Here is a 27,737-nt window from a genome sequence, read left to right as displayed (position 1 = left end):
CACTGAAATGCTGAGCCATTTTTCTAGCCCATGGTTCTTTACCATTATTTCTGTGTAGTGTCCACCTATGGCTGCACTGAGCCACTTGGTAGGTCATTTTTTCTAATTTTGTGTTTTTGGGCTGCTGTGATACTTTTTTAAACTGAATTTTGAAGTAACTGTCCTGTAAACAGGGAAACTGAAAGGTACAGACACCTTTGGTGAGTTCAATGTGGAAATATCACTACAGTAACCAAATGTGTGTGCATCTTCTCTAAAGGACGTTTGCTAGGAAATAGGACCAGACAACAGATCTTGAAGTAGTGTGGCCAAGAGCAGGTCTGAGAAGAGAAACGGGGTGCTATAGAAGCCAGTGGAAGGAGTACCTGGCTCAATACTGTGAGTTCTCTAGGCCTCCAGAGAAGAAGGAATAGCTTCTGTAAAAAACCAGAAAGGCCCACAAACTCATGTGAGGAACCAGATGTTAGGTTCTGCAGAACATAGAAGTGGATGACAAGAGATAAGTAAGATAGAGGTTTATTAGGGTGTTAACGATCAGAAACTTGATCTCCAAACATAAGTGGGAGGTTTCAGAGAGTAGCCAGGGCAAGCCAAAAAGCCACAAGACTATGCCAGCAGGGGGTGCTGTTGCACTGAGCTGAAGCAGCACCTGAAGCCCTGATGTATAGCCCTGGCTGTCCTGGAACTCACTCTGTAGACCCGGCTGGCCTCGAACTCACAAATCCGCCTGCCTCTGCCTCTCAGAGTGCTGGGATTACAGGCGTGCGCCACCACCACCGGGCTTGTTTTTTTTTTTTTTTTTTAATTTTTTTTTATTTTATTTATTTATTTATTTATTTATTTATTTATTTATTTATTTATTTATTTATTTATATAAGGCTGTTTCAATGCAACTGGGAGTAGCCTACAGAGGGAAATAAGCCAGAGATGCCCAGTGACTATAGAGTAAGGTCCAGAGGAAGGGAGATGAGGATTCCTAAGAGAGTTGACTGTATATAGACCTGGGCTTATATTGAGCAGGAAGCTGTTGCTGGCTAGGAGCCTTGGTTATTCTAGAAATAGAAGTATCAGGGTCCTTTCAAACAAACCAGGGAGGCAGACAGAATGCTTGCAGTATGGGATCAGGTGAACTAAGCAGGGAAACAGGATTACTTAGGGACTAGAAGCCTTAATGAGCTCACCAGAGCTTTGTATCTGTCTGGAGGCTATCAATATAGCGTTTGTATCCCAGATAAGGTATACCTTTCGATGATTTTTTTCAATTACTCAGACGGGTTTATTCACAGGTTCACATTATCCTTCCCTGGGCTGACTCTTCATTCACAATTCTTTCAGCGGTCCCCTGGGTGCTGCTCTTCTTTCAGTCAGACTCAGAGCCCAGGTACAGTAGGCACTGAAGCCAGCTTGCTGCGTAAGTGTTACTGGGAACCCTGAGGATCATGGCAGTGCTCTCTGAATAAATCTTGAGGGGACAAAGGTTTCCAAACAGGAGATAAACTTGCTCCTATACCCCTCTGTAATAGAAGAGTTCCTTTTCTTCTGTAGAAGATTGAATCTTCTCTTCAAGCTGACTACACTGGATCTGAAAAACAAGGTCACATCCTTCAAAATTCATGCTTAAATGCCTCAATCCAAGTTTTAAAAAATGCTGAAAGCACCCATTTTTACATCTTTTCCAATGATATCTAATTGATTGCAAGAAATACCATTTCTTAGAACTTTTTTTGGGGGGGGGGTTGGTTTTTTGATACAGAATTTCTCTGTGTAGCTCCAGCTGTCCTGGAACTCACTCTGTAAACCAGGCTGGCCTTGAACTCGGAAATCCGCCTGCTTCTGCCTCCCAAGTGCTGGGATTAAACGCATGCGCCACCACCGCCCGGCTTCTTAGAACTTTTTAAATTTAAAATTTCAAATGCAAACAAAGGGAATATAATAATCTTTTGTATAGTCATCACTCAGCAATAGCTATGAAGAATCTGCTGATCTGATTTCCTGGAGTACTTGCCACATCTATAAGTGTAGTGGGGGTTCCCCCTTTTTTGGTTTTTGGGACAGGATCTTAATATGTAGGCCAGAATGATCTTCAATTTAGTCTATTCCTGCATCAGCCTCTACCATGCTGGGAACACAAGAATACACCTGGTTCCTTGAGCATTTCACCTACAAATTCTCTATTATAGGTATTACATATGGTAAAGTCTGGTACCATGTACACAGGAAGGATTGTTATCACATCTAGCAAATGTTAGCAGTGGACTCCTAACAGCCAATGTCCATTTCCAGTCTTGCAAGGTTGGATGTACTAATTAACTGATGGCAAGCAGAGGAGCTCTGAAGGGATAGGCTACCTTTTCAGGATCCTTAAAGTTCTAGAAATGTACCACAGGGATATCTGAGGAGATGCTAGACCCCTCTCAGGCTTAGGATGACCAGCCAAGGCCAGATATACCATTAGCACAAGACTGCTATTGGGCCATTACCACCTACCTAGAGTCAACAAGCACCTACTTCAGGGTTTGGTGAATCTTTGGGGCTATGCAGAGATAAACCCTACTTCCTGCCCCTGCTCTGCCCTCTGAGATTCAGCCTCTATTTCTGGCAAGGCTCCTGTATGACACTTCAAGCCTACTGCCTGCTTCCTCAGCCTAGTGATGCAGTACTAACTTTGGTTTCTACATCCTGCCAGTCCTGTGGGGTCATACAGTCCATTCCTCCCCCTGTTCTTCCACTGGGAACTCTTCGTTTAGTTCCATCTCTGCCTGTGCAATCCCAGCCATTTCCAGAGGCTCCCTTCTCCAGGAAGCTTTTCTTGGTTCTAGCCCCTCTGTTCATTTAATATCTGTCATGAGACAGTAATTTCCATACATTATATTACCTTTTCTGCAAGAGCATATGCAGAGTCTATCATTGATCTCAAAGGTCTGTCCTCTTCCACATCTCAGAGACCTTTTTGTTATTATTAAATTTGTGATCATTTATTTTATTTTTTAAAGATTTATTTATTTTATTTAAATGAGTACATTGTAGGTGTCTTCAGACACACCAGGAGAGGGCATGAGATTCTACTATAGGTGGTTGTGAGCCACAATATCGTTACTGGGAATTGAACTCAGGGACTTTTGGAAGAGCAGTCAGTACTCTTAACCACTGAGCCATCTCTCCAGCTCCACTTTCTGTGTACATACTTGTGGGTGTATATGCCATGGTACAGGTATAGTGGATAATATTCAGGATTCAGCTTTTTCCTTATGTCATGTGGGTCTCAGGAAATGAATTCAAGTCTCTTGGCTTAGTGGCAAGCACCTTTTTCTAGTAAGCTTTCTCACTGGCCCATGAGCTGAGTTTTAAACAGGCACAGAACACAACTCTAAAGCAGTGATTCTTGGCACAAACACTGTCTTCAACTTCTCTTAACAGACAAGGAAACTGAGAGAACTAGCCAACATGATAGAGGAGCTAGGAATTTTAACACATAGAAAACATAAATATATTGTATTGCTCTACACAATGAATTATCTATGGAACTATGTTCCCTAATACATTATCCATAAGCTAGCTATATGTGAGTGCATATATTAAAATTAGAAGGTTTGTTGGCTAAAAGGATAGCTCAGTAGTAGAGCACTTGTCTAACATATGCAAGGCCCTAGGTACAGTTTCCAGCACTGAAGAATAGTAATAAAAACCACTGTCTAAGTCATACACTAAGGACTCAGCAGCCACATGTGGCCAGTGTTTGCCATACTGGGTGTATGCACACAGAGCATTACATCACTGCAGGAAGACCCACTGCATAAAGTACAGCTACACAGCTTTCAAAGATTTGTTTGTTTGTTGATTAGTTGATTTATTTATACTCTTTGAAAGAGGGTCTCGGGCAGCCCAGGCTGGTCTCAAACTCACTACAATGAAGTGAGTTCTTGGGCTTCTGATTTTCCTGCTTCTACATCCAAAGCCCTGGAATTACAGGTATATACTACCATGCATAGATTATGTGGTGCTGGGCCTTGTGATGCTAGGAAAGCACTTTACTAACTGTCCTACATCCTCAGCTCATAAAGTTTTTAGTTCATTTTTTCAGAATTTATTTTGTATGTATAGGTATTTTGCTTGCATATATGCATGTGTACTGTGTGCATGCACTGCCTGTGGAGGTCAGAAGTTATATGATTACCCTGAAGCTGGAGTTACAAATGTTTGTGAGCTAACATATAGGTGCTGTGATCCAAATCTGGGTGCTCTGCAAGAGCAGAAAGTAGTCTTAATTACTGAGGCAATATCTCCAGTTCCAGTTTTTAGTTTCTAAAACAGGGACTTGCTATGAAGTCTAAGCTGGCCATAAGCTTAAAATCCTCTACATCAACTTCCTGAGTGTTAGGACTACAGGTTGTGTCACCACTATACCTGGCTAGCTGATAGCTACCATGTGGCTGCTGGGAACTGAATCCAAGACCTCAGTAAGTGCAGTAAATCTTCTACTATTATTATTGTTGTTGTTGATCAAGATAGGATTTCTCTGTGTAGTCTTGGCTATCGTGGAACTCTGTAGACCAGCCTGGCCTCATCGGCCATCACTAAAACCCCAACTTTGTAGTTTTTTAAATAAAATTACTTCTTTGTTTTTATTGTTTATTTTTGTTTTGAGACAGGGTTTCTCTCTGTATCCCTAGAACTTGCTCTGTAGATTATGCTGGCCTCAAACTCAAGAGATTCCCTTGCCTTTGCCTCCTGAGGGCTGGGATTAAAGATGTACACCACTACTACTTGGCTAAAATTACTTCTTTTACTCCTACAAACATGAAATAAAACCCAATTTCTCATCTGTGGGAAAGCTGTGGGGGTCCTTACCTGTCCAATTTGTGGAAACATGCTGAATGACACTGGCACCATCAGTCCCATCATAAAGAATGTAGAACTCATTCGCAGGATCACTAATGACAGCAGAGTTTGTGGGTAAAACCGCGTCCTGTAAGAGGCAAGGTACAGCTCACACACAGAGCTCAACATTGGCCTCTTTTCTGAAGCAGGCCTTCTGTTTCAGTGGTGGCTGATTTGGCTTAGCATGCAGTTACAGGCACATGCCTGGATCACTGTGCAACCACCTACCAGCAGGCTCTAAAAGGCACATGGACTGAGCTCTGGGTGGGGTTTATCTACTCAGGGAATGAGACATTGACCAGTTATATAGAGAACTTATTGAAACTCCAGAGCCTGAAGTGACAGCTCAGATTCTAGAGCATATGATTCATATTGTATTACATGATAGTCTTGTTTGTTTGTAGTTTTGTTTTGTAACAAGGTTTCTTCTGTATCCCTAGCTGTTCTGGAATCTGCTCTGTAGACTAGGCTGGCTTTGAACTCAGAGATCTGCTTCCCTTTCTCCTGAATCCTAGCATTAAAGATGTGTGCCACCACTGCCTGGCTATGTGATATTTAAAGAATGGAAGAAGCTATATAGTGATATGCACAGCATTCCAGCCTGGCGAGTCAGACCCCCGAGGCCACATGAATGGTGTGTGCCATTCTATTGACAGAGCATGTGCCCAATGGAATGTCGCTTGCCCTTTCTACTCCTTGGATCTTCTGGGTTTTGTTTGTTTGTTTGTTTGTTTGTTTGTTTTTTGAGGTTCAAAGAGAGGAATTTGAGATGGAAAGTCCCCAAGATGCTCTATTGTGGATTCCATCTGCTGTCCTGGTTCTGAGACCCTAGTTCTGTGAGATCATCTAATGGCTCTGTCCTTCAGACTTCACATCACTCCCTGGAAAGAGATGCTACTTTAACCCTACAAAAATCCTGTATACCATTCATGTTTGACAAGCATTACAGCTCTGACAGAGCTTTGGGGTTGAGGATGGCCAGAACAGCCCAGGAAGATCCCAACTAAGCAAGTCTCTGCATCCATCTGGCTGGCTCATCTGTGGGATGGGCTTTTCAGACTTGCTGTGGGGGGACTGAGTGACTATCATGTGCTCACAGAAAGTTCTGGAGTCTCTTATCTGAATAAAGAGAGATCTGCGTCTGAGTTTTGCTGTATGGCTCTCAGATGGGGAGGCTATCAGGGAACTGGGAGTTGTCAGCAGCTGTGTCTCTCTTCTCAGAAGACTTTGGCAGAAGACTTCCAACACCATAGTGCTGAAGAAAAGGGAAACATCCAGAAGTATTTCAGGTTCAGTGCTACATACTACTCCTGCCTGTGCCAGATATCTGTATCTGTAACTGCAGGCTGAGTTTATCAATTGGCAACCACAGGAGCCCTGACAGACCCCATGATCTCTGCCTATAGCAGTATCTTGTTTATTTATGAGGTAGGCTGGCCTAAATCCAGTATATAATCCAGATCCTCATCCTGCCCCCATCGTCTAAGTACAAGGATTATATAATATGCACCATTATGCCATTTGTGAGGTGCCTGGGATAAAAATCCAGGGCTTTGTGCAGACTAGACAAGCACTCTACCTACATTTCTTCAGCCCAAGCCTTGTATCATGTCAGTCTACTGGATTGGGAGCAATTTGAACCTATAGTACATTGAAGTCAAGGAAGGGTAAAGACTGAGCAGTGTTGGGAGAACCTGAAGATCACCCCACTATGCTCTGCCTTCAGTCAGAAATAGCTCATGGTCAAGTCAAGAGACAGTTAACCAAGGAGAAGGCCTAGGCTCCAGGTTCAGGTAAACAACTCTTCTAAATTCCTCTCCTCCCTAATAGATTCTGTCTTACTAGTCTGTCTTATAGGAAGGCTACAATGGCCCTCATGCTGGCTCTTCCCACTAGGTTTGTAATAGGTGAATTTATAAGGGTTTTGATTTGTTTACTTCTTTTCTGATTTTTTTAAAGATGGGTTTTGACCTCCAGGCTGTGGTAGTGCATGCCTGTAATCCCAGCACTTCAGGAGGCAGAGGCAGGCGGATTTCTGAGTTCGAGGCCAGCCTGGTCTACAGGGTGAGTTCCAGGACAGCCAGGGCTACACAGAGAAACCCTGTCTCGAAAAAAACAAATCCAAAAAACCAAAAAAAAAAAAGAGATGGGTTTTGACCATATAGAGAAAAGCTCTCTTACCTTTTAAAGATGTGGATAAAGAGTTCAGGGGCCAAGGCTGAGGTCCCAAACAGCAGTGCTCTGGATTTCGCAGTTTCTTTAATAGCCTGGTAGAAAGGCCCAGGGGACAGCTTAGTATTGGGAGGGAGACAATGTCCAGGGCCCACATCAGAGACTAGCACACAGCAGGTCCTTTAAAACGGAGGTAATGCTTACTGGGAAAGAGGTGGAGGTGACACTTTATGGGGACCTGTCCAGGGGCAGGTGTTCATAAGATGGCTGGGCTGGTACTAAGAGTAACTGAGGAGGGATATTACCTTCTTGATCCCACTGTGGTCCCTATCAATCCATCAAAACATCCCCAATAACAATCCCCAGTAAACCACCCAAAAGTGCATACCAAGGCTGAAGTTGCAGGTGGCTATGAGGGATCTGACATGGATGCTTAGACCTGAACTCAGCTTCTCTGCAAGAACAGCCAAGTGTTTTTAACCCCTGAGCTCCTACTCTAGCCCCCACAAAATGCTGCAAACTTTAAATGCATGCCTAGGTACACACATATGATAGCTGGATGTAGACAATTATCCTTGCCTGGAGAGTAGCCCAGTATACTGAAAACTGGATTTAGGGAAATTCTGCAGTGGTAGGATGCGAACCACTGGTAAGAGTGTTAGGATAGGAGGCTAGGGGCAGTGGTAAGATTGAAAGACAATATGAGCCAAATTCAGGGCAAATCCTGAATTGCTTCTGGAGGCTGCTAGTTTAGTTCATTCTAGGTGAGGTGTTTTGACCTCCAGGCTGTGGTGGCGCATGCCTGTAATCCCAGCACTCAGGGAGGCAGAGGCAGGCGCATTTCTGAGTTCGAGGCCAGCCTGGTCTACAGAGTGAGTTCCAGGACAGCAAGGGCTACACAGAGAAACCCTGTCTCGAAAAAAAACAAATCCAAAAAACCAAAAAAAAAAAAAAAAAGATGGGTTTTGACCATATAGAGAAAGGCTCTCTTACCTTTTAAAGATGTGGATAAAGAGTTCAGGGGCCAAGGCTGAGGTCCTGCTCCCACCCATCCATGACACGCACAGACAGAGAATAAACTCATACAGACACATTCATATAAATAAAAATAACATCTGGAGAGCTCTTGCAGAGAGCCTAGATTTGGTTCCCAGCACTCACATAGTGGCTTACAACTACCAGTATCTCCAGCTGCAGGAAGCCAATGCTTTCTTCTGTTCCCTTCAGACATCAGCCATGTACAAGGTTAAATAAGTTGATCAAAGGGCGAGAATAAGTGACTGTGGAGTACACAGCCCCAAATGGGGCACACATAACACAACCCTTACACCCAAGGCTCAGGGAACATCACAGAAGGGTAAGAAAGACTGTAAAAGCCAGAGGACCTGGAAGAATCCAAGTGGTGTCTTCTGAGCATGACAGGGATGTTACACTTGAGTTCTCAGGAATATGGCTTCCTGCACAAACCTGCACAAGACCACATCAGTCAACACTCCAGCATGGATCATAGGTAAGGGCTCACAATGTTCCACTCCTAGCTGAAGAACTAAAGGCAGTCAACAACTGCTGAAGGAGGAAGAATCAACTCTCTTCAGAGCCCCCAACAGATTGTTGATGTATAAAGTCACAGTTACACATACACACACAAGAAGGGGAGAGGGGAGTAGACAGCTTAGCAGATAAAGGCATTAGCTGCCAAACTTGGTGACCCGAGTTTGAGCCTTAGGATCTACAAAAAAAAAAAAAAAAAATCCCAATTCACACAGGCTGCACAAACATACACCAGTGGGCTCACATGGTCTCTCTCTCTCTCTCTCTCTCTCTCTCTCTCTCTCTCTCTCTCTCTCTCTCTCTCCAGTACATTGGAGTTCAGAAGAGAATATAGGCTGCTAAGCATAAACTGTTTCTATACTGGTGGGGTAAGGCAGCCACTGTCCATCAGCCCAAGCATAAAGGAAACATTCCAGAAGGATACTTATTAGCAGGACACAATAACACACTCTGTTGGCAGATGAGTGGCTGCCAAGCCAGTGTGAGAAATCCACATTATCTAACCTGAAATTTGATCCAAGGTGCCTGATTATAATCAGATACCTCTGGTTATGCAATTCTGAAAGTTTAGTCAAGGAAAATAAACGTTTCAATGACAGGGAAACCATTTTTTAAAAAAAGTGTATGCTTACACACAGTTGTGAACATTTTATTCCTAACAGGAAGAAAAAGGTTCTCTTTAAAGCAAACCATCAAAAAAATTTTTTTTCAGCCCTAGACTGATCATTCTGCAGAAAAGCAGTTTGTGCTAGTTGAGATGGCCTGAAGATATTCCCACCCCTTGAGGATCATGAGGAGCTCAAGGTTGGGCTTAGATTGACCTTGGATATCTAGAGCCTACCAAAGGCTGGCACATAGGAGGAGCTAAGCAACAGGTTGATTAAAATCATGTTTTTTCAACACTTTCCAGCTTTATAAATACTTCATGTTAAAACTGAGTCAAAAGAAATGCAAACATATCCTTACAAACAATTACTGTCAGTCATGGTTCACAGCATCATTATTCCTATGAGCTCAAATGCCCATTTCCTGGAGGGTTAATATGGATGGAAAATGTGGGCCACCCAATAATGGACTACTAAACAGTGAGAAGTTGATGTTAATCTCATACTGCATAGCATGTATGAGGCCAACCTAGTCTATATGAGACCTGTCTCAAAACAAATGAAAACAGTAAAAATGGAACACTGCCTGACACATGGTAAGAAATGGATTAGCTACAGAAGTGAAAGAAGTTATACAATCACTACTATGTGATTCATTTACGAAGATTTCTAAAAAAGGCAAACTGTGGAAGACACATACAGATTTGTGTCCTCTGGAGCCAGGAGTGATTGAACTGACAGAAGGAAAAGTTTTAGGGTTAGAAATACTCTATAATCAGCCAGGCAGTGGTGGTACATACCTTTAATCCCAGCACTTGGGAAGCAGAGGCAGGCTGATCTGTGTGAGTTTGAGGCCAGCCTGGTCTGCTGTGGTGGTTTGAATATGCCTGGCCCATGGGAAGTGGCACTATTAGGAGATGTGCCTTTATTGGAGGAAGTATGTCACTGTGTACGTGAGCTTTGAGGGCTCTTAGTGCTCAAGCTCAACCTAGTTCACCTACTACAGAAGAATCAATCTCCTCTGGCCTGCCTTTGGATCAAGATGTATAACTCTTGGTTCTTCCAGTACCACATCTGCTGGACACTCCCATACCTCCTGCCATGATGGTTATGGACTGAATCTCTGAAACTGTAAGCCAGCCCCAATGAAATGTTTCCCTTTATAAGAATTGCCTTGGTCATCTTGTCCCTTCACAGCAATGAAACCATAGTCAAGACAAAGCTACTTCCATGACAGCCATGGCTACACAAAGAAACCCAGTCTTGAACTGACCTCCCTCCAAAAAAAGAAAACAACTCTGTTTTACATATATTTATTGTGTGTGGCTATATAGGCCTATGCATGGAGGTCAGAGGATAGCTTACAAGAGTTGGTTCTCTCATTTTACCACATGGGTCCTGGGACAGACCACTGGTCCTCAGTCTTAGTAGCAAATGTACTAACCTGCCCACCTCACATTAAAAGCCTTCCCCTGATGAAATATTATTTTTATTATGGGAGACAGGGTTTGATAATGTAGTTTAGTTTACTCTAGAACAGGCTGTACAGCGTTAAAGGTTGACCTTAAATTTGTAACCCTCCTGTTTCAGACTCTGGGGTAGTGGGATTATAGCCACATGTTATCACACCTGGCTAAACATTTATCATTTTATTTTTTAAGATTTATTTATTTATTTATTTATTTTATGTACATTGTAGTTGTCTTCAGACACATCAGAAGAGGGGATAAGATCGATCCCATTACAGATGGTCACGAGCCACCATGTGCTGGGAATTGAACTCGGGGCTTCTGGAAGAGCAGTCAGTGCTCTTAAGCACTGAGCCATCACTCCGGCCCAACATTTATTATTTTAAATGTACAAAGCTGAGTGTGGGGGCTTATGCCTATAAACTCACTACTGTGGAGGTGGAAGCATGAGGATTACTTTGAGTTCAAGTCAGCCTAGACTACAAAGTGATATCCTATCTCAAAACACCAAAATAAATTAAGTCCAAACTTCAGCTGGGAGGTGGTAGCACACTCCTTTAGCCCTAGCATTTAGGAGGCAGTGACAGGTAGATCTCTTGACTTTGAGGCCAGCCTGGTTTACACAGTGAATTCCAGGACATTCCAGACTACACAGAGAAACCTTGTCTCAAACAACAAACCAAACCAAACAATAACAATAACGACAATCACAACAAAAAATAGCCAGAGCTGCACCGAGAAACTGTCTATAAAAACAAAGCAAAAAAAACAAAAACAAAAACAAAATAAAAATAGAGAAAGAAAGAAAGAAAGAAAGAAAGAAAGAAAGAAAGAAAGAAAGAAAGAAAGAAAGAAAGTCCATACTCCAATGAAAGGCTCCCCTAGAAAAGATTCCTTATTGTATTGTTACAGAAACCACTGTGCTGAATTGAGCAAAGGAACAAAAGTATTCAACAGTAAAAAATATTAAAAACTGAGGCTTTTGTATGAGCTTATTTTAGATCAGAGTACTGGAAAACCCTAGTCTGTTCTTTACAAAGAATTGTAAGATAAAGACTATAAAACTTCTGTTATGAGGTGGAAGAGAGATGGAGTCAAGGACAGGCTGGGAAAGGAGTGACCAAGAGGGACCTTAAGCAGCACACACAGGAAAGACAGCTACTGTGAGCAAGTTCTTGCTTTCACCACCACTTGTGAGATGTCCACTAGCATAATCAGTCTTATGAGTCAACTTAGTGCTAGTAACCAGTTATTTAATTTTAAAAAGTTGAGAGAGAGAGAGAGAGAGAAAAGAGAGAGAGAAGAGAGAGAGAAGAGAGAAAGAGGGAGAGAGAGAGAGAGAGAGAGAGAGAGAGAGAGAGAGAGAGCCTTTGAACTTAACATATAGCCAAGAATGACCTTAAACTTCTGATCCTCCTGCCTCTACCTCCTGAATGAATTATTACAGACACTCACTACCATATCTGGTTTGAGGTGCTAGGGATCAAACCCACACCTTCATACAAGTCAGGCAATTTCTCTACCAACTAAGCTGCATCCCTAGCCCAGTACTCAGTTATTTAATCAGTTACTGACTCTAGTAGGAATATGCTACTAATATCTATAATTAACTTACTTAAAACAAGAGACCATACATTCATACTGTGGGCTACCACATCCAATTAGTCGACTAAAGAAAGACCAAAACCTGATCCAGGACTCACAGTGTAGACCTGTGATACCAGCTACTCAAAAGACTGAGGCAGGAGGATCACAAGTTCAAGACCAGTTTGGGCTACATAGACCCAGTTCATAAAACAAAACAAAACAAAACAAAACTCACCTCTGGACTAGAACTATGGCTCAGTGATTAAAAGCACTTATTACTACTTTTCCAGAGGATCCAAGTTCAATTCCCAATACCCCATGGCAGTTTACAACCTTCTGTACCTCTAGAATATCTCATGTCTTCCAGTCCTACAAGATTTGATACCTTCTTCTGGTCTCCACAGGCCAAGAGTAACACATGCAGGGAAAACATCATACACATGAAATAAATTAAATTAAAATTCTTAATAATTACCCTAAAACTGGGTGGAAGTCATGGCAGGGCACACCTTTAATCCTAGCACTCAGACAGAGGCAGGCAGACCTCTGTGAGTTCGCGGCCAACCTGGTCCAGGACAGCCTAAAGCTACATAGAGGAAACCCTGTCTAAAAACAAACAAACAAACCCCCCACAAAAACAAAAGAAAACAAAAACAAAAAAATCCAACAACACAAAATTTACCCTAAAAAGAGCTAGGAATATAGTCCAGGTATTTGCCTGGATGCAAGCCCCAGTATTAGGGTGGGGAGGAAACCAAGGAAGGAGAGGCAAAAGAAAGGGAAAGAAAGGAGAAGAGGGACAGAGAAAGGGCAGTAAGTGGAAAACATGCCTGTAAGGCCAACACTCTTGAGGCTCAGGCAGGAAGATTAGGAATCAAAGTCCAGCATAGGCTACTAGGGAAGAACCTGTCTCAAAAAGAAAGACAAAGAGAAAGAGACTGAGAAAGAGAAAAAGAAAGGAGAGAAAAAGCAGGGGGAGAGAAGAAAAAACCAAACCTAAATCCAAGGTTCTCCAAGAAACAATTGTGCCTCCAACCTGGTATGTGGGATCCTGCCTCCAGCCTGCAGGCTTATTCTCTGGATCTGTAACTCAACAGCCCCCTCAGTCCTGTGAGCAAACTTCTGAATAAGAATCTCTAATTGTCCATATACACATCCTGTTCTGTGTCTCTGGCAAACTCACATCACTGCCCCATCTCTTAAACATGAGGGTACAAAGCACAGTATCTTTTCCTGGCATGACAGGGATGTGCTCAGGAAAAGTAGAAGGCAGACAGACATTAGGTTACAAGCTCTCAAACACAAAATCTAATTCTGTACCCAAGTATAAGTAGTAGTAGCTATTGCCCTACTATGCTTCAAACCTTTCTCCCAGCTTTTCTGGAATAGCCTACGACATGGCCTTCCTTATCCATCACCTCAATTCCTCGATGGCTTTCAAAACTTCGGGATGCAAAAACATTCATTCCACTGACTTGGGCTGTAGATAAAAAAAGCAAAAAGAAGAAGTCTGAGTTAAAGACAGCAAGGGAACATGTGATGGGTACAACAGCTGCCCTTCTCCTGACTCAGATACTCACCTGCTACCTGAGCTCTTTCCTAGGGCTGTAGAGGTAGGATCAGAACCTTTACCCACTTGGACTCTGATCCTGACTGCAGCCAGGTAGTAGGTCCCAGAATGTGGTCCATTTTGGCTCCCTGGCTCATCTGCTTAAGAATCCCCAGGATCCTTGAAATGATTTACTTAACACTGTTCGACATGAATTGACCATAAGTCTGCAACATCACTTGCTCAACTTCAACAATAATCTGCCAATTCTTCAAACTTCTTTGATCCCCCAAGCTTAAATATGGAACAATAAACACTAAACCTGTTGGCTGGGGAGCTCAAAGTATTCAGCAAATCCAACTAACTCTCTGGAGTCTCTCATTCCCCTATAGTTTGGATCTCTATATTGCCACCTGCTTACTGGGCAAGCCTGAGCAAGCTTTTAAAGCTCCCTGTACTTCAAGACTCCTCACCAGGCAGTGGTGGCACACACCTTTAATCCTAGCACTTGGGAAGCAGAGGCAAGCGGATTTCTGAGTTCGAGGCCAGCCTGGTCTACAGAGTGAGTTCCAGGACAGCCAGGGCTATACAGAGAAACCCTGTCTCGAAAAACAAAAACAAAAACAAAACAAAAAAAAAAAAACAAAAAAAAAAGACTCCTCACTTATAAAAGGGAGTATTTCCTATCCATAGGTTATCAGGATTATGTGAAATATGAACAGGAAATATTTGTAAAAGACAACCTTTAAAGTGTAATTTGAATGGGTTGGAAATTAGCTCTGCAATAGAGTGCTTGCCTAGTATTATTCAAGGACTTGGGTTTGATCCTCAGCACTGCAAATGAAAATAACAATAAAAGTAATTTGTGGTTCCAGGTTTGTTTTCTTTTTTTAACAATGAAAAGTGTATCCATAGTGCAGTATCCAAGAAATGGCTCAGAAGATAAGAGGATACTGTTTTGGCAGAGGACCCAAGTTTGACACCCAGCATTCATATTGGATGGCTCATAACTGCTTGTAATTTAGTGCCCTTTTCTGACCTTCATAGGAACCTGCACTTACTCACATGTAATATCTACACATGGACATAAATTAAAAACATTACAATTAAAATATAAAATTAAAAAGTATATCTACAAAGAAAACATCTCTTCTCAAACCAAAGATTCAATTTAGGCCAGGGAAACCCAGCAGGCTACAATGGTATTGTCACAGGTCACCTGGACAGTCACCCCAGGTCTCTAGAGATGAAGTGACCAAAAAGACCAGCTCAGCTACATGCTCCCAGCCCTTCCTGCTTACCAAGAAAGACGATTGGCAAGGTTCTTTTAAGCCAAAAGTTATTCAGGGGATACTTCATTTGAAAGAGATGAGGAATTAACTGGAAAATAAGAAGGGACAAAATCATTGCACCTGACCAAAGAATCAGCAGAACCAACACAGCAGCAGAGCTAGCACAATCTGGTTCCCACTGCAGGTGGAATTACAGTCAGCACACTCACACTTTTTGTTTTAATTACAACCCTGAGGTAGTTCTCTCTGCATATTCTAGTAGATGGGACAAAGAGATTATGTAACCTCTTTGCTCATAGTCTCAGAGCTGGGTTAAAGCCAAATTGAGAAATGGGCTTGTTTGCTTCTAAAGTCTTATTTATGGATCTTGCTGTGTAGCCCAGACTGACCTTTAACTCATAATCCTACTACCTTAGGCGCCTGAGTGTTGGGATCACAGGCCTATGCACTATGTCTGACTTTAGGGTCTATAGTTGTTTTCTTTCAATTTTTCTGGAACAAAGTCTCAGAATGATGCATTTGCATAATTATATACTTTATATACCATATACATTATAAGTTAGCTATATCTTACCCAAGCTCTCAATAAACTCTAAATTAGATATAATAGCCACTGTCATATAAATGCTACAGAAATATTATGCTGTTTTGCTGACGGAATGATAACAAAAAACATTCATAAATGTTTGGTACTGATATTGTCAAACCAGGGTTAGTACCCTGGATGCAAACCCACCATACATGTCTAGAAACTTAGACTAGCTACCAGGTGATTACTCTGATGATACAGGAATACACTGACTCATATTTTCTACTCATATATTCTAAATTTACAGCTCAGAACAGAAACAAAATTTGTAATTAGAATCGGTTTCTTTCTTCCTTCCTCTTTTGTTTTGGTTTGTTTTGAGGAATAAAAATGATTTCACATGTATCCTAGTTAGAATGTCAACTGAGGAACTGTCCAAATCAGACTGGCCTGTGGTCATATCTATAAGGGACTGTCTTGATTAGTGTTTCATGTGTGAGGCATAGCCTGCTGTGCCAGCACTATTCCTAGGCAGGTGGGCCTGGGCTCTATAGGAAAACTAGGGAAGCATGATCCAGGAAGCAAGCCAGATAGCAAGCAGTATCTTCCATGGTTCCTGCTGACCTTCATCAGCTGAGAGTGAGTTCCTGGATCAGAAGTAAAGTTGTGGGGAATAGCAAGGAGTTCTGCCTTCAGGTTCCTGTTTAGCGTTCCTGCCCTGACTTCCTTCAGTGATAGATTGTGACCTGAAAATGTAAGATGAAATAAACTCTTTTCTCCTCTAAGTTGTTTTTAGTCAGAGCTGGAACAACAGGGTACAAAAACACCTACTCCAAAGAAAGTTGAAGACACAAACACCCCTGCTCCCAGCAGTGTTCTCTCTACTGGTCCATAACTCTAAGGAAAAAAATCAAAGAACATACATAGTAAGCAGTTATCATGGTTTTGCTCTGAAAGGATAATTTTTAAATTATTTTCCTAGAGTTCAAAATGCTTACATAACTGGCATTTCCATTGGTGATGTTAAAGGCTGTGGTATATCCATACAAGAAACCCTACAAAAAGAGAAATCAGTGAATCACTTTCTGGTTTCAAGTGTAAAAGAACCCCGAAATCATGACATAAAAGTACTACTACCTGAGTTAAAATGATGGACTTTATTCCAGTGTCTGGCATCATCAACATAACTACCTTTGAGGAAGAAAACAGAATATGCTTATGCGTCCCTGGTGGGGAGGCAGAGCCTTTAGAAATAAAAATAGCTCCCAGTTAATACAGAACTGTGGTCCTGAATGAAAATGGCCCCCATAAACTCATAGGGAATAGAATAATTGGAGGTTTGGCCTTGTTGGAGGAAGAATATCACTGAGGGGTGGGCTTTTAGGTTTCAGAAGCTCAAGCCAGGAGCCCACTATCTTTTCCTGCTGCCTGCAAGTCCAGGTGCCTCTCAGCTACCTCTCCAGCACCATGTCTGCTTGCATTCCACCATGATAATAATGGACTAAACCTCTGAACTGTAAGCCAGCACCAATTAAGTGTTTTCCTTTATAAGAGCTGCCATGATCCTGGCAACTATTCACAGCAACAAAACCCTAAGATACAGGATCAGGCCCCTAGGGCTGGCACGGTAGGAAGTAGACACATAGCTGGCAGCCAGGAGACAAACCCATGTGCACCTAGCCACCCCTGAACCAGTGGTACCTGAGAGTTTCACCAATAATGTCTCCAAGCATTGGTGACTCTACTGGACAGCAGAGTCAACAACTTGCCTTTTCCAGGGAAATGTAAATATAAGGGTTGGAGAAGCACAGCCAGCATGTGATGGCCTTACTCTGTGTCCCAAGTTTTTAGTGAGGAGATGCTTGGTGGTAGACTGGGGTGAGAAAGGTTCTATAGTTTGGTTAGAAATATCTCCTAGAGACTCATTAACTGAATATGAATGGGTTAAAGGCTTGGTCTCCAGCTTGGGGTGATACTGGAAGTCAGTATCTATAAAGGGATGTCTTCAGGTTATTGGGAACATGCTATTGGAAGGGACCGTGGAACCCTAGTTGCTATTCTTTTGTCTACTGGGTGCCATGAAGTAACTGGCCTTGCACCCCATTCCCTAGTGTACTCCTACTATTCTGTGCTGATTTGTCAGACTCAACAGCAAAGGGGCCAAATGATCATGGAATGATGCCTCCAAACTATGAGCCAAAATAAACTTTCTGGGTTTTTTCTCTGCATTAATTTATTTATTGTGAATATCAGGAAGGTCAGAAGACATCTTGCAGGAGTTATCTTTCTCATGCCATTAAGTAGGTCTTGGGTTGAGGGCCTTAGCTTGCTCACTGGCCCTTAATAAGTGTTCCCTTTCTTAATTAGTTTTATTATTTTTAATTATACATATATAATTGCATATAATTAATGTAGCACCATGTGCATATGAGTACAGGTACCCACAGAGGCCAGAGGTTGGCTTCAGATACCCATGGGACTAGAATTACATACAGTTGTGAACTGCCCAAGTTAGAAGAGCTTTTATCCACTGATCATTCTCTCCAGCTCCAACCCCACCTTTAAAAAGATTTATTTTTCCCAGCACTTGGGAGGCAGAGGCAAGCGGATTTCTGAGTTCCAGGCCAGCCTGGTCTACAGAGTGAGTTCCAGGACAGCCAGGGCTACACAGAAAAACCCTGTCTCAAACAAACAAACAAACAAACAAACAAAAAAGATTTATTTTTATTATCTGTGTGGGTGTATGAAATTTCTGTTTTTATACACTCATTATCTCACGCATTTGTTAAAGTAACAGAAAGCTAATTAACACAGAAAGTAATGGACACTTCCATTAGGGTTGTGGCCAGCAGTATTTCCTAAGTCACTGACCTATAGTGCCATATGTATAGTAGATGTTCAAAGAAAGGATGACTCTGTGACATGGGCTTTTGAGAAGTCCAAAGCCTGACTGAGTTAAGTGGAATAGGGGTGTGGGTATAGAAAAAGTAGACAAAAGTAATAGGAGGACCTATAATTATCTATTAGAGATCCAGAGCTGGAGGGATACACATGCAGTCAGAAACTCACCATGGGTGCTGTCACAGGCAGGAAAGCTGTAGGAAAGAGCAGTGTGTTAATGATCATGGCTACCCAGGTAGACAAGTCCTGAAGGGGAAACATCCCTTGAGAACTTTCTACAGCCTCCTAAGGACTCAAACATTAGGGGGACATTTTCTTTTTCTTAATAAAAATAGCATCTACAGGGATAGGGAAATGGCTCATTCAGTAATAAAGTGCTTGTGCCATAAACATGAAGAATTGGGTTCAGATCTGAAGTACCAACATAAAAACCAGCTATAGTCTATACAGGCAGAGAAAGATGGGCCTCTGGAGCTTACTGGTCTGTTAGCTTAGCCAAATTTATAAGCTCCTGATTTAGTGAGAAGCCCTATATCAACTTTTTTAAAATGGTAGAGAATAATAAAGGAAGACATGAGCTATCACCCTCTGGCCTCCATATGTACACACACACACACACACACACACACACACACACACACACACACAGAGCTGAGTGCATACTGCAGCAAATTTAAGACCAGAGCACAGAAAGACCTATCCATAAAGATACCTGCCAGCTTTTCCAGACCTCTACCTAAAAGTAAATGGTAATGACTCTGGTTCATCTTTCTAGATTTAAAGAAATTTTTTTTGAGAAAGGGTCTCATGTAGTCTAGGAGGCTTCAAACTCCCTATGTAGCTAAGAATGGGCGTAAGCTCTTGATCTTCCTGCCTCCCCTCCCAAATGCTAAGATTACAGAATTGTACCATGACATGCCAATTTATGTGATGTGGCACTAGGAATCAAACCCAAGGCTTTGTGCACGCTAGAGGGGGGCACTCTATCAACTGAATTACATCCCAATTTGTGTGTGTGTGAGTACGACTGTACATGTGGATGTCAGAAAACAAATTCAGTGTTTTCTTCAATAGCTCTCTACCTTTTTTGTTCCAAATAAGGTTTGACTATTTGGTCTGGAACTTGCTATGAAGATTTAGCTGGTCTTGAATTCACAGAGATCCACCTGTCTCAGTTCCCCAAGTTTTGGGATTAAAAGTGTGTTCCACTATTCCTAGCTCTACCTTTGTTTTTGTTTTTCAAGACAGGGTTTTTCTGTATCCCTGGCTGTCCTGGAACTCACTCTGTAGACCAGGCTGGCCTCAAACTCAGATTCCTCCTGCCTCTGCCTCCCAAGTGCTGGGATTAAAGGTGTGTGCCACCACTGCCCAGCTCCTAGCTCCACCTTATTTCTAAATCTGGAGCTCACCAATTTTGAGTCTCAAGGATCTTCCAGTTTCCATCTTCCAAGTGCTGGGGTTACATGCCTAGCTTTCTACAAGGGTGCTGGAAATCTGAACCCAGGTACTCATGCTTACACAAAAGGTACTTGACTAAGCCACTTCCTAGCCCCCTCAAGTATTTTTTTTAAAGCTATGGCCTCCAGAATTTCCATCAACAATCCCTGTAAAGGAAAATAAAGTAGGCGGTTTTCTGCTATATGCCACACCTTCCCCACCACTCCTGAACAAGAGAACCAGCTCACCTGCAGGTCGAAAAAGATGAGGGATCAATTTGCTATTGTCAGGGTGCACAGCTGACTTTAAAGGGGCAGAAGAAGAGGTTAGCTGGATGATGGATTTTATTATTTAGAAAACCAACAATTATAAAGGATCTTAAACTTACAAGACTCTTATTCCATGCGTCTTTAATCTAAAGAGAGATAACAAGAAGCATCATATTTTAAAGGTAGTTCAACAGCAAATAGAATCTTTTAGACAGTCTTAATTCCTGATATCACATTTATATTACCACTCAGACTGGTAGGCTTGAGTAAAGAGACTAGTAAGTCAAAATGAATGTACCAAATGAATCAAATAAGTAAAAAATAAGCTAACAAGCCAAGTGATGAGCTTTATGAAGAAACTGCCAAGAACATTAGGAAGTTCCAGCACCATGGAAAGGATTGTCATCTGACTGCTCTTCAGGTGGTCTAAGACAGTCCCTTAGCAGGAATGGCATGCAAAGACTTCCCAATGCCATCAGCCCCACCACGAGTCATAAGGCCACCTGTTGATCCAGAGGCTTCAGCAAATTGTTAGTAAAACAAAGCTAATGTGAGCTTTCCATGGTTTCTTTTGTTTGAATTTCAAGACAGTTTCTCTGTATAGTCCTGGATGTTCTGGAACTAGCTCTGTAGACCAGGCTTGTCTGGAACTCAGATCTGCCTGCCTTGGCTTGCCAAGTGCTAAGAATAAAGGTGTGTGTCACCACTGCCCAGCTTCCATGGGATATCTTGAGGAACTAATATTTACGAGTTTGAGAAACCCCTTATGCAGCAAGATATGTAAAGAATACTACTGGCAGCCGGGCGGTGGTGGCACGCACCTTTAATCCCAGCACTTGGGAGGCAGAGGCAGGCGGATTTCTGAGTTCGAGGCCAGCCTGGTCTACAGAGTGAGTTCTAGGACAGCCAGGGCTACACAGAGAAACCCTGTCTTGAAAACAAAACAAAACAAAACAAAAAATACTTATGGCAGGAATACAACCCCATAGCAAGAACAGCAGGGCTGCCTCTATGCTGGGGGCCATGCAGCTCCAAAAGCATCTCCTTCAGAAGGACTTAACTGAGGACTGCCTAAGACACCAGCATTCCTGCAGGAGGATCTAATTGAAGACTGCCTGAAAGACCAAGGATTACTAGTGCAAATAATGCCAATCAGGAACTGCTGTTTAGAACAGATACTTTCTTGGGATCAATGGGGGCATGGGTAGAGGGTATTAAAGGAGCTTGCAGCAGTGCTCAGATGAGCTTGCTGCAGCATTTCTCACCTGCTCCTGGAGTCTGTTGATGCTGTGCCAACTCACTCCCAACCCCCAAGAGCAGGTAGGTCGGGCAGAGAGCTGTTCGAGGCACAGGCAACACAACCCTGCATTAGAATACTGCCTACAAGCCAGGCAGTATGGACAGCCAGGGCTATACAGAGAAACCCCGTCTCCAAAAAACCAAATTCAAAAAACAAACAAACAAACAAACAAACAAAAATACTGCCTACAATGGAATATGGACTCTTAGTTTGCTATGGGGCTCCAGGAATTGGCCATATATGAAGAATTAACACTAGTATAGGAGGAACACTGCTCTTGCTGTGTTATGAGATAGAATTATAATTACACATTTTTGCAAACTGATTCCCCTGGATAATATGTGCAATGACAGGATTAGTTACCAAACACTACTTCATTTCACTCTGTGCAAGGTAAAACCATGTTGAACCATACAAATCTGTGCACATATGAGCTCATGAGACATACCCCTTGGTTATCCAGGTAGTGTTTGGGTGCATCTTTAGTGGTAAACAACAGCTGTCGTGATTTTTCTATCCTTCCCTGTAAATAGACATCAAGAAATCAGGCAACAATCTCAACATAGTCTGTGTTTGTTCTCATCTTTAAAACATAGTCATCAGCACATAGCACTTCAGCTCCACACTTGATTTCAAGATGTGTCCCTGGGTTTCATTATAATAATTATTCTGTGTGTTGCTCAGAACCCTCTGGCTTCCTAGACACTCCAGCAGCCCCCACTGAAGCCTCCATCTCCCTGGTTTCTGGATGCCAACTGCCTTCCTGACCAGAGCCCTGGCAATCCCTAACCTCTCATCCACTTCCATGGCTAACTGGTTCAGTTTTGTTCCTTAGCTCTTTTTTTTTTTTTTTTTAATTTTTTAGGAAAATACATAAAATACAAAGAATAATTATACAATATAACACCTTACCCAGAATTAACAACTGTGAACTATCTGGTTATATTTGTTTCTAATTTTATTTTATTTTTCAAAACAAACCATTATAGGTTGGAGAGATGGCTCAGCGGTTAAGAGCACCGACTGCTCTTCCAGAGGTCCTGGGTTCAATTCCCAGCAACCACATGGTGGCTCACAACCATATGTAATGGGATCTGGTGTGTCTGAAGACAGCTACAGTGAACTTATATACATAAAATAAATAAATAAATCTTTGCAAAAAAAAAAAAACCCAAACCATTACTCTGTCTCATTCCCTCATCATTCTATCAGAGATACCAGGCTATTATGAGTTTAGGGTATAATCTTCCAGTCCATAGTTACACTTATGTATACATACTTGGACACATATACCCATAAATAAATGTAGTATTCCATTATAATTTGCATATGTGATATACTTTTCACTTTGTCTCACAGATATCTATCATCTCATTTGTTTACATAAAAGTTTTTGTAGTTCTGGGGATGAACCCAGAGCTTTGTCCATGATAGGCGGCAGCATCACTGAGCTACATTTAGAGCCTCCTCATCTCCCACTTAACCTCATTCATACTATGCATTTCTACTAAATAAAATATTGATGACCAATTCATACTTTTAATGGATAGTCAGAATTCCACTATATAAAATACCATATTGTATATTTCCCTACTACTTAACTCCTTTTCTGGTGCTTAACACAAATGAAGAGGTGAGAGAGATCTAGAGTGTGAATACTGGTATACCCCTTATGTTTTGTCTCTGAAGAGCAATTATGGTGGCAAGGTAACTAACTCCTCTGCATCTCTAGTCACAATGATTCAAATTATTGTCTTTTACAGACAGTCAGCTATCCCCAGAACTAATAGTCTTGCCCACATATGATCTCTCTGACTAGTTACTATTTGGCCACCATGAGATTACTTGGCACACAAACCTCATCACTTGGCTCTGTAGGAACAGTGCCAGCTTATGAGACCCTGCAAAATATGCCTGGACCCCTAGACTAGAAACTGAGGGAGATCCCACTCACGAGCCTTGGGCTCTTACATCTCATTTTCCTGACTCCCTTTCTTCTAGACACCCCATCCAGAGAGTCTCCTAACTCTTAACCTTGGTTAAGGCAAGGGATTATCTCTGTCATAGTCTTGTTGGATGGATTTTTGTTTTGAAACCACTCATTATGTAACCCAAATAACTCAAATTCACAATCCTCCCTCAGCCTCTATGGCAAGCAACTGACTCCTGGCCGGAAGACTGGTCTGGATTAATTTTGAAATCAGCAGTGTCCAGCACAGGTATGGATGGTATCCTCTGCTCTATAGACTTATGTTTAATTATCATTCTTCCAACCCAAAAACATCACTCAAGAAATACAAAATATAATAATATACACACATATATATGGGCTATTATTTCAAATTTCAAAATAAAGCATTAAATTCATTATTTCTTAAGACAAAAACATACTTACAATTGAAATAAACACATTTACAGGATCTAATAAATCCATCCATTGACAAAATCTTCGAAAAAAGGACTGAAAATGGTGAGAAAGAGACACACCAGAGAGAAGTTAAAAAAATAAGACTTAACAAGGTAGTCACAGTTCACTTTGGTGGGGGCATACTGACTAAAGAACTGTAAGTAGTTTGACTTTTACCAAATGTTTCTTCTCTAACCACTCAGGATAGAATTTCCTTTCAGAATTAAAACCTAGAATTTGGGATTCATATTTCTGTTCATATCCTCACAAGGTAATGACCTATAAACACTTGACTCTTGCCTGGCTTTCTCTGCTGCTATAAGGCTTAACTATAGTAATAAGGCAGGCAACCCAACAAGGGTTCTGCTAGGATTATAGCTCAGCTCACACGTGAAGGAGGTGTGTTTTGCTCCAACAAGCTGCCCATTTTGGAAACAGCTTCAGCCTTAAGTTCTGGATCTCTATAAACAAGGGTGGACTAAACTTAGTTTAAGGTCAAGGCCTCCAACAGAGTATTTAGAACCTTGAGGCCCCATGAGGATATGCAAGAAGTAAAATTGAGCCAGACTGCCTGCACAGGTTACACATTGGACTTCAAAGTCCGTGTACCAAAAAACAAAACAAGACAAAACAAAACAAAAAAACCGGCAGAATCTATTTTTATTACACGTTGAACTGTTATTTGGCATTTTGGCATTAGTTGGACTAATTACATCATTAAGATCGATAGTTGTTTCTTTTAAAACTTTTTAATATGATTACTAGAAACACTACTCAACAGTGACTTCCCAGCCCCTGACCTGCTTAAAGCAGAGTGTATGTGAGGTCTTAATTCGAATGGCTGATTCAAGCAAGCCTAGGAAGCCTGGAAGGACTTGTTTTCTCTTCACTGTGCAAGGGCAGGTCAACTGAGGACTGGAACTCCTTAATGAGACCCTACCATCAGATGAGAGTGACTTTATGGCCTTCTCTAACCCAGCCTAGGACCTAAGTAGGAGATGCAAGAGTGTGGACCACTAAAGAAATTGGGTTTGTTTTCCCTCCCCACTGCGGGAACCTGAAGTGGGTTACTGGGTCTAAGACCACCTCTGAGAGGAAAGTTAAGACGCAGGGCAGCCTGTCAAGGCCATGTTGCTCAGGTCAGCCTCCCGCCCCCAACACCCCGCCCCGGAATACTTGGCGTTCGGAAATCCAGAACTGCAGGTTGGGTTCCATTTGGATAGCGGCGCCACTACGCCCTAGGCAACGCCAGCAAGCGCCTCCTCCTCTTCCCGCAAAGGACCCCGGGGGTGAGGCGGGCCTAGTCGGCTCTGCAACGCAAGGGGAGGAGCCTACTGGCGCGTCCCGCCCCCCGAACCCTAACGCTCCCCTGCTATAGGCCAAGTCCTTCTTCTTCCTTCCTCATTTTAGAAGAATCGGAAGGTTCCGGGTACAGAGGCATTCATTCCAGTTCCAGTCTGCACTTACGGCGAAGAAGACAGTGTAAGTGATGCAAGAGACCCTCTACCATCACGTCTGCGCTTCTGCTTCTTACCAGGCGCACATTACCCCCGAAGCCCGTTGTATACAACGTCAAGTGTACACGAGTTGGGTCAAGCCAGAGCCAGCTACATAATTTTCGTGGTGCAGTGAAAAACAAAAATATCATGCCATTTATTAAAAAGTATTGAGAGTTCCAAAAGTGTATATTATTGAAGCAACTATGGAGAAGTTGGATCTGGGTAGAGTGTACCAAACCCTCAGCCAGACTGGTTAGATTTTAATCCGTTTCTTTCTGGCTTTGGGTCTGTGATGAAAACTGAAAGGAATGCAGAAACTGATTTGATTAGAATTTCAGTACTGAGGAGAGACTGGAAAGTTGTGACCTAGAGGCGAATTACCTTGGATAAGTTCTGGCACTCTAGAGCAGCCATTCCTTATCTACCTGTGTCAGAACTAACTTCTCATGACAATAGATAAAACCTTTTGGAATCTATTGAATGATTTGACAGGCAACTAGCTTCTACCAATTCAAAAGTTAAGTAAGGATGCCATCAAATAGCATCTTGCAACAAATAACATTTTGACCCTATGGGAAAGCTTCCTCCATAGTGATGATGTACCCCTGCCTCTCTGATGTACCCACCAGAGTATTTTAAAGTTTGCTTTGATTTATGACTTCCTCTGTTCTGTAAAACTATAAAAATGTTATGAAATGGCTTCCACATTGAAACGAGATTTGGAGTAACCTAAACCTGTATCCCCAGTATCTCCAGGTCTATTTTCTCATCTGGAAAAAGGGATAGTAATTGTACTAATCTTAGGGGCTTGCTGAAGATTGAAGGAAATGACTGAGCCAGGCTGAACCCATTGGAGGTGGCCAGTAGCAGCCATGACCAGCACCTAGAGGTTATCAATCCTTGCCTTGCCCACATTGTCTTTCTGTTAGTTTATATGGCTCTTCTCTCTCTCTCTCTCTCTCTTTTTTTTTAAAGATTTATTTATTTATTATATGTAAGTACACTGTAGCTGTCTTCAGACACTCCAGAAGAGGGAGTCTGATCTCATTACAGATGGTTGTGAGCCACCATGTGGTTGCTGGGATTTGGACTCAGGACCTTCGGAAGAGCAGTCAGTGCTCTTAACCGCTGAGCCATCTCTCCAGCCCTCTTCTCTTTAGTTGCTTAGTTGACCTGGCTCACTTTGCTATAGCCTTCAGCAGTTCTCTCCATAGCTAGGTAAAAGAACCTAGCTATGTATTCCCATTATGTCAAGATATGCACTTATGGTATCATTATTATCATTATGGTCTTTAGCACATTGTACTGTCTGATTGGCTCTACCCTTCAGTGAGTCACAGATCCAGTCCAGCTAGCTCTCTGTGCTTCACCACCTTGGAAATCCTACAGTCAAAAGAACCAGAATGATCTTTAGGGTGAATTACTGTCACTCTTTTTTCTTTTTGAGGGAATATAGAAAGTAGTTGAGGCAAGGTTTCATCTCATACTGTAGCCCAGGCTGGGTTTGACCTTCCTGGATATGTGTGCATGAGCTGCAACATTCATCACAGGTATTCCCCCATCACATTTAGAATCTACTCCTTAGCTTGCCTGAAGGACTTTGGGTTCCTAACTGCCATTTTGTTTTATGCTCCAATGGCATGGCCTCCTTCATGTTTCTTGCCTAGAAGCCACTTACTTTCTGTGGTGGCTTGAATGAGAATAGATCCCATACACTCATATATTTGAGTGCTTGGTTCTAAGTTGGTAGAACTGTTTGGAAGGATCAGGAGGTGGGGCCTTGTCAAATGCCCCAGGGGTGGGATTGGAATTTTCTAAAACCCATACCATTCCCACTTGGATGTCTTATCTCATGCCTGTGGATCAGATTTAAGTTCTCAGCTCTGTTCCAGTGCCATTCCTGCCAGCTGCCATGCAGGTCATGAACTAATCTTCTGGAACCATGAGCCTCAACTTAAATTCTTTTTTCTAGTCTTGGGTGCTGGTGATATACAATAGATATAATTACCCTTATTTTACATATGTAAAAATAGACCCAATCTCTTCTCCCTCAGGACTTCCCTGAAAAACAGACTCAGACCCCTGCTCCAACCCCACAAGTACCCGATTTCTGTTTACTGGGCTTCTCTTCTAGAATCAAGTGCATAAAGACAAAGGTTTATTTTTCCTCATTCCAATGTCTCCAAAGGCCAACCTGGCATAAGGTTGTCATTCCAGGAGTTACCAAAATAATGAATGGAAGTTTAGGAATCTTGCCTACTAAATTTCAGTTTCCTGAGAGTGGAGCCAGCT

The 27,737-nt window shown here is 42.2% G+C and overlaps 2 protein-coding genes across 5 annotated transcripts in view; one reads left to right on the top strand and one right to left on the bottom strand.

Moving 5' to 3' along the window:
• Dennd10 (DENN domain containing 10) overlaps positions 1–22,644 on the top strand; it is a 45,895-nt gene extending 23,251 nt beyond the window's left edge. The window contains exon 9 of the mRNA XM_052182290.1: positions 22,529–22,644. Within this exon, the coding sequence (XP_052038250.1) occupies positions 22,529–22,627 (99 nt within the window). The 3' untranslated portion in view covers positions 22,628–22,644. The remainder of the gene's footprint in view (positions 1–22,528) is intronic.
• Sfxn4 (sideroflexin 4) lies at positions 501–27,723 on the bottom strand. 4 transcript variants are annotated; one of them, XM_052182351.1, is made up of 14 exons: positions 25,123–27,723; positions 23,935–24,000; positions 21,988–22,062; positions 20,359–20,385; positions 20,219–20,273; positions 18,702–18,727; positions 16,770–16,823; positions 16,631–16,687; positions 16,464–16,529; positions 15,113–15,191; positions 13,627–13,742; positions 7,060–7,145; positions 4,849–4,966; positions 501–1,582 (listed from the first exon to the last, which is right to left on the bottom strand). In XM_052182351.1, the coding sequence occupies exons 1-14, from the start codon at positions 25,159–25,161 to the stop codon at positions 1,505–1,507; spliced, it is 942 nt and encodes a 313-aa protein (XP_052038311.1). In that variant the 5' UTR covers positions 25,162–27,723; the 3' UTR covers positions 501–1,504. The 4 variants fall into 4 exon arrangements, 3 of the variants coding, with proteins under 3 accessions (XP_052038311.1, XP_052038320.1, XP_052038331.1); XM_052182360.1 differs by having other exon boundaries at positions 13,681–13,742; XR_007977816.1 differs by lacking the exons at positions 501–1,582; positions 7,060–7,145 and adding an exon at positions 8,044–8,517 and having other exon boundaries at positions 4,869–4,966.
• Positions 27,724–27,737: the final 14 nt, after the last annotated feature.

This window comes from Apodemus sylvaticus, chromosome 1 (assembly GCF_947179515.1).
Source record: "Apodemus sylvaticus chromosome 1, mApoSyl1.1, whole genome shotgun sequence".
NCBI classification, from domain to species: Eukaryota; Metazoa; Chordata; class Mammalia; order Rodentia; family Muridae; genus Apodemus; species Apodemus sylvaticus.
This window is presented reverse-complemented; position numbering and strand designations above follow the sequence as displayed.

Bases quoted from the DNA above. Each gene is read 5' to 3' on its own strand.
- Sfxn4 (XM_052182351.1), bottom strand. From the start codon at position 25,161: ATGGAACCCAACCTGCAGTTCTGGATTTCCGAACGCCAA. The intron at 16,824-18,701 runs GTGAGTTTCTGA...TCTTCCTCAAAG, and splicing joins TGCCTGTGACAGCACCCATG to GTAGTTATGTTGATGATGCC. The intron at 4,967-7,059 runs GTAAGAGAGCTT...TGCCTCTTACAG, and splicing joins TTTATCCACATCTTTAAAAG to GACGCGGTTTTACCCACAAA.